Genomic DNA, 7,017 nt, shown 5'->3' on the forward strand with positions numbered 1-7,017 from the left:
AGTGCTCTCTAGGATGTCACACAGCTCATTCTGTGATGTCTCACAACCTGAACTGTCATGTTGCACAGACCACTCAGTGTCACACCTCCAGCTCTGTGTTGTCTCACAACCCAATCTGTGCTGCCACACAGTCAGCTCTGGGACATCACACAGTCAGCTCCACGATGTCTCAGAACTCATTCTGTGCTGACACACAACACACTCTGAGATGTCCAAGAACCCACTCTAGGAAGTCACACAACCCACACTATGTCAGACAGCTGGCTCTGTGATGTCACACAGACAGCTTAATGGTGTCACACAACACTCTAAATGATGTCACCCAGAATGCTCTATGAGGTCACACAACCCATTCTGTGATGTCATGGAATATGCTCTATGATGTCACACAGCTGGCTCTGTGATGTCACACAACATGTGCTTCCATCTCACTTAAGCCCTGCTCTTGTGCCACTCATAACCCTCCTGGACAACTCTTCACACTGCCCTTTGGCAAGAGAGCAACTTGGGACCGGGACAGGGACCGTTGAGCTCAGGATTTTTGGGGTCCTTTATTTTGGTTTCTTTTTGGGGCTTTTCGGGGTGGGAGGACCCCGACAGACAGTGAGGACTGGCAGGGTCACCTTCTCACGTGCCTGCTTGGGAGGGTGATGTCAGCCGTGGGAAATTTCAAGGTGGGAAGAACTGAAAGCCACAGGACCACCATTTGGTGAGGGAGCTGCTGTCTGACTGGATGGCAGCAAGCATTGCCTGCTGGCTCAGCCGACAGAGTGCAGAAGCCTCTGTGGCAGCCTGGGGAAAACACAGTCAGCAGTCAGGTGCATTGCTGAGATTCAAAAAAGACAACAAACCAAAAACCAAGACCCAACCCCTAACTTATTTCCATTTGCCCCAAGGGATCCAGCCATGGTTACAACTCGGCCAAAGGCTACGAGAAAAACAGTGGGGACCGGACAGAGCCTGCATGCAAGCATGCAGGTGTGCAGGCTGCTAGCTGCAGAGAGTGCTGGAGCCTGGCACTTGCAATGGAGGGGGATGGAGACAACAGCTGTGTTAGGTGTGACCAGGTGAATGACCTGCTTCACCTGGTGGCTGAGCTAAAGGAAGAAGTGGTGAGACTCAGGACTCTAAGGGAATGTGAAAGGGAGTTAGACATGTGGCAGCAGGCTTTACAGATGTCCCTAGTCAAGGGAGGTGACCCAGGAAGCAGGGGGGAATGGCCACAGGTCCCTGTTAGGAGAGGCATGGGGAATCCATTCCAGCCCTCTTTGCCTTCCCCGTTGCCCTTGCACAACAAGGAGGAGGCACTGCAAGTTGAGGGCATTAGGAATGAGAAGGCAGAAGAGGAACCATCTGAGGGGATGTCTAAAGCAAATCAGTCCCCAGCCTGCATCAGGACTAGTACCATCAAGAAAAAGAGGAGGGGAATTGTTACTGGGGACTCTCTCCTGAGGGCAAAAGAGGGACCTATATGTTGTCCTGAGCCATCCCACAGGGAAGTCTGCTGCCTACCTGGGACCTGGGTACAGCACATCACGAGGAGACTACCGAAGCTCATCCAGCCCTCTGACTATTACCCATTGCTGGTGTGATGGTTTTCAGACTGTCTTTTTTATTTTTCTTCACAAAGTTCAAGCAGAGAAAGTGAAAGAATGGAAATAAATCACTATTGGGTACAAGAAAGCAAAATAATGATTAGTCTAAACACTTGCATTGGAGAGGTAGAAATGTTTAAGAACTATTACTCAAAACATGTTGTGGGGAGTTGGGCAGTCTTGGTTCTCAGCTTGCTCGGCTTCTGTCTGCTTCCTTTTTTCTGGCTGAAGAGAACAGAGTGACCTTGACAAGCTAAGTCTAACAACCTCTCTGCTTCTTGACTCTCTGCCTACTGCCAGGGGAGTCTGGGGGGATTCCTTCTGGCTGAGGGGGGAGGGCCCTTGGGGAAGGCCCCTTGGGGGAAGCAAAGGGGGCTTGGTTGTGCTGTTCTGTTGATTGTACTATTTGTGAATGTTGTGAGTAGTGTCTGTTTGTACAGATTCATTGCATTGCATCATAGATTGTAGTTTTGTTTGTAAATACAGCTTGCATTTGCTTCCAGACTGAGCTAGCCTGGTCATTGACGGTGTGGGAGGGGGAGTTCAGCTCTCACACTGTTACAGTGGTAAAAAGAGGGACAAGAAGAACCTCCACTCTTTATTAGACGTGGAGGAGAATATTGTAACTAAAGATGAGGAAAAGGCAGAGGTACAAAATACCTTCTTTGCCTCCATTTTCAACAGCAAGACAGGAGGGCTTTAGGACAATTAACAGTAGAGTCTCCCTGTAATCCGTGAGGAAGGAGTGAGGGATTTGCTGAGCCACTTGGATCCTCACAAGTCCATGGGACCAGATGGGATCCATCCTAGGGTACTGAGAGAGCTGGCAGAGGAGCTGGCCAAGCCACTGTCCATCATTTACCACGTGTCCTGGCTCACTGGAGAGCTCCCAGATGACTGGAAGCTGGCCAGTGTGATGCACATGCACAAGAAAGGCTGGATGGAGGATGATGGAAACTCCAGGCCTGTAGCAGATTGGCCAGAGTCAAGACACAGACTCAATGTCAAGTTGTTTAGAGTTAGTTAGCTTAGCTAAAAGGCTGGATTGTGCAGCTCATGGCTTCTATCTTCCAGCCATTTCTCTACACAGGCCTGTCAGCCTGCCCTCAGTGCCAGGCAAGGTTATGGAACAGGAGATGTTGAGGGCAATCACACAGCACCGACAGGGTGCTGAAGGGATCAGGCCCAGCGAACACAGATCTAGGAGAGGCAGGTCCTCTGTCTATGACCAGGTGATGGTGGATGTGGGGCAGGTTGTGGATGTAGTCTACCTGGACTTCAGCAAGGCCTTTGACACTGTCCCCCACAGCAAACTCCTGGCCAAGCTGTCAGCCTGTGGCTTGCACAGGAGCACTGTGCACTGGGTTAGGAACTGGCTGGAGAGCCAGGCCCAGAGAGTGGTGGTGAATGGTGCCACTGCCAGCTGGCAGCCAGGCACTAGTGGTGTCCCCCAGGGATCAGTGCTGGGCCCCATCCTGTTCAATATCTTTATTGATGATCTGGATGAGGATATAGAGTCCACCATTAGAAACTTTGCAGATGACACCAAGTTGGAGCAGGTGTTGATCTGTTAGAGGGCTCTGCAGAGGGACCTAGCCAGGCTGGACTGATGGGCAGAGTCCAACAGGATGGCATTTAACAAGTCCAAGTGCCAGGTTCTGCACACTGGCACATTCTGTCCACATCCCACTGCTCCAGAGAGGACCCTGAGGGGTGAGCGAAGGACAGGATCTGTCTGCACAGTTACCAAGGGCCAGGAGTAAGGGCTTGACCCCTTGCATTAGTGAAACACCTCCAGGTTTGCTCAGCAGCAGAGCCAACTTCCTCTGCTTGTCCTGACCTCTCATCACTGCTTCCAGATCTCTACTCCAACCACAGCCTGGAGACACTTTCCCAATAGTGTCCTCACTGGGATCCAGCAACACTACAAGAAACTTCAGAATTTGAATCTGACTTAAACTTCTTGAGAGGTTTCATCATCTTCCTCTCAGTCTCTGATGTTCACATGGCACCAAAGCCACCAGAGGGATCATTAAATGCCCTTGGGTTGGTCCTCTGCTGCTCAGCTGGGCTGAGCTCCGTGGCTGGAGGCAGCTGATGGAAAGCAGGCAGCAGAGAAAAGAAACAGCTCTGGCCAGGAGCAGCTCCTCTGCACTGCACAGCAGGGCTGAGGGCACAGCCAGGGGATCTCAGGAAGATGAGGAAGGCAGAGAGAGCTTCCAGGTGTCCAGGAGGGTGACTGAGAGTTCAGAGGAGGAGAAGTCACTGCAGTCACTGACACGGTGAGTCTGTGGGTACAGGGCAGTGCTGGTGCAGGTCCTGGAGGCATCTCCTAAAGCTGGTACAGCCACAGCTGATTGGGGCTGTAAGGAAAAGTTCCTGTCCAGAGGCTCTTTTCAGGCCATTGTGAAGAGCTGTGGAGCCCTGGGGTGCAGGCAGGGCTGGGCAGGGCTGTCCTTCAGAGCAGGGTCCCTGCAGCCCAGGGGCTGTGTGCTGGGGCAGGGACTCTGCTGCCTGCCAGCCTCAGCTCTCAGCCTGCCCAGGGAGCTCCACACACTACTGTGAGGAGAAGCTGTGAGTGGCAGGAGACAGCCCTGGCAGGGCAGGGCAGGGCAGGGTCCTTGTGCTGTGCAGAGGGAGCTGCGTTGGGCAGAGCTGCTCACAGTTGTAGCTCCCCCCCGGGCATTTCTGAGGAGACTTTCGAGAAGAACATCAAGGCAGCATTTTCCTGGAAGGGAAGGAGTCTTGGCTTTGAATGTTGAATAACCTTGGTGTGCTGGGTGGGCAGTGTGAGACTAGAGTTTATTTCTCTACTCTGCAGAAGACTCTCAGACCAAAGGTCTCATTGCCCCTTGTGTGAGCTGCTCCTGAGCCCCTGCACACTCAGAGCTGCCCCTGGGCAGTGTCCTCCTGCTGCAGGTGTCTGCAGGGCAGAGCTGAGCACACAGCAGGTGGGATGGGCTCTGTAAGCAGGGACAGGCAGGAGAGCTGGGCACAGAGAAGCAGCTCATGGCAGGGACAGCTCCAGAGAGCAGAGACTTGGGCAGAGGGGGAGAGGGATCTGCTGCCAGAGATGCCCTGGCAAGGGGGATCAGGCACCTCTCTGCCATTCTCTGCACTGCAGACACACTTCCCAATGCAACCTTTTGCTCTCCTCTTCTCCCCAGCACAGGCAGTGCCCTCCAAGCTATGGGCTCCAGGGCATCAGTCACCACCTTGGCAACTGACATTCAGCTGAAGGCTCCTGCAGTGTGCACACAAAAGGATGACAAAAGCTCTTCAGTGCCATGCTGGGAGCTGCAGAGAGCAGAGCTGGGCAAGGAGAAGGCTTCAGCCCAAGCCCCTCTGCCTTTTCTCCTCTGCAGCTCAGGGAGGAGGTGTTCTGTGAGCACTGCAATCTTGGTGTGCAGAGAGAAGTGTTCCCTAACTTGTCCCTGCCTTTTCCTCCTGGCACAGGTCTGCATGGGCAGAGGCAGCAGATGGCCAACAGCAGCTCCATCCCCCACTTCCTCCTGCTGCCATTGCCAGGCACAAGGCAGCTGCAGCTCTTGCACTTCTGCCTCTTCCTGGCCATCTACCTGGCTGCCCTGCTGGGCAATGGCCTCATCATCAGCACCATAGCCTCTGACCACCACCTCCACACCCCCATGTACTTCTTCCTCCTCAACCTCGCCCTCCTTGACCTGGGTGCCATCTCCACCACTGTCCCCAAATCCATGGACAATTCCCTGAGGAACACCAGGGACATCTCCTATGCAGGATGTGCTGCTCAGCTATTTCTGTTTGTCTTTTTCCTTTCAGCAGAGTTTTCTCTCCTCACCATCATGTCCTACGATCGCTACGTTGCCATCTGCAGACCCCTGCACTATGAGACCCTCCTGGGCAGCAGAGTTTGTGTCCACCTGGCAGCAGCTGCCTGGGCCTCTGGGGCTCTCAATGCTCTGCTGCACACAGCCAATACATTTTCCCTGCCCCTCTGCCAGGGCAATGCTGTGGAGCAGTTCTTCTGTGAAATCCCCCAGATCCTCAAGCTCTCCTGCTCCACATCCTACCTCAGGGAACTTTGGCTTCTTGTGGTCAGTATCTGTTTAGGTTTTCCCTGTTTTGTGTTCCTTGTGGTGTCCTATGTGCAGATCTTCAGGGCAGTGCTGAGGATCCCCTCTCAGCAGGGACGCCACAAAGCCTTTGCCACCTGCCTGCCTCACCTGGCTGTGCTCTCCCTGTTTGTCACCACTGTCATCTTTGCCCACCTGAAGCCCCCCTCCATCTCCTCTCCATCCCTGGATCTGGTGGTGTCAGTTCTGTACTCAGTGGTGCCTCCAGCAGTGAACCCTCTCATCTACAGCCTGAGGAACCAGGAGCTGAAGGCTGCCCTGAGCAAACTGATCCCTGGATGGTTTCAGAAGCAATAAACTGTTTGTCTTCTTCTGCAGAGCAGTTCTAATGTCACTGAGTGTGGGCCCAATGTGGATTTCTCTATTTTTTTCATGTTTGCTTTGGAATTTTACTCTTTTTGACATTTTCTTCCCCTTTCTAAATCATTCTCTGCTTTTCTTTTCTTAGCAAGAGTTTATGTTGGAGGAGCTGTGCTCCTTGTTTGGTTAAACAAAATAACTTTCCATAGCATTTTCATTTCCTGAGATCCTTTCTCCAAGCTTTCTCTGGAGCTTCTATACTACTCCCATGTACAAAGTCAGCAGAGAAAAGAGTCCCAGCACAGCAGCACTGCCAGGCTGCAGCAGCACTGCCCGGGAGCAGTAGCACCAGCAGGGAGCACCAGCACTTCACGGACCCTCTGCTCCCCTCCCAGTACACTCTGGCCCCTTGCAGTACCAACTGGATCTCCTGAACCCCTCCTAGCACAAACTGTTCCTCACCCCAGTACAAACTGCTCCTCTCACTCTCTCCCTACCAACTCCATCCATCCCATGACATATTTCATACCCTGACCCCTCCCAGTACAGAGTGGCCTCATCCCAGTACAAACTGCAGACCCTGATCCCATCCCACTAGAGAATGGACCCATTTCAGTCCAAACTGGGTCCCTTAAAGCCCTTCACATACACACCTGGCCTTGTCCCAACACAAACTGTTCCTCCTGATCCCATCCCAGCACAGTCTTTGACCTATCCCAGGAGAAATTGCAAACCCCAGATAGGTCTCAGGATCAAATGAATCCCTCCCAAGTGCAAAGCCAATAACATGAGCACCCTCCCAGTACAGGCTGTGCCCCTTCCCAGCAAAAACTGCACAGCCTGAGCTGCTCCCAGTGCAGCTGTGGCCTCCTCCCAGAACAGGCTGCATCATCTTGCCATCTCCCAGTAGCCTCTGGGTCCCATCCCAGTACAAAATACTTCCCCTGGCCCCCTCCTAGTACTGACTGCAACCATTCCAGTACAAGCTGGACACCCTCTTGCTCTCC

General features: G+C 53.0%; 1 protein-coding gene across 1 annotated transcript; it reads left to right on the forward strand.

Annotated features, from left to right (window-relative positions):
- The first annotated feature begins 5,068 nt into the window (after nucleotides 1-5,068).
- On the forward strand, nucleotides 5,069-6,007 carry LOC128980600 (olfactory receptor 14A16-like). The gene has a single exon (XM_054399061.1). It carries the CDS (start codon nucleotides 5,075-5,077, stop codon nucleotides 6,005-6,007), a length of 933 nt encoding a protein of 310 aa, XP_054255036.1. The 5' UTR covers nucleotides 5,069-5,074.
- The last annotated feature ends 1,010 nt before the right edge of the window (nucleotides 6,008-7,017 follow it).

This window comes from Indicator indicator, unplaced genomic scaffold (genome assembly GCF_027791375.1).
Source record: "Indicator indicator isolate 239-I01 unplaced genomic scaffold, UM_Iind_1.1 iindUn_scaffold_370, whole genome shotgun sequence".
NCBI lineage: Eukaryota > Metazoa > Chordata > Aves > Piciformes > Indicatoridae > Indicator > Indicator indicator.

Coding starts and splice junctions, on each gene's coding strand:
- LOC128980600 (XM_054399061.1), top strand. CDS start 5,075: ATGGCCAACAGCAGCTCCATCCCCCACTTCCTCCTGCTGCCATTGCCA.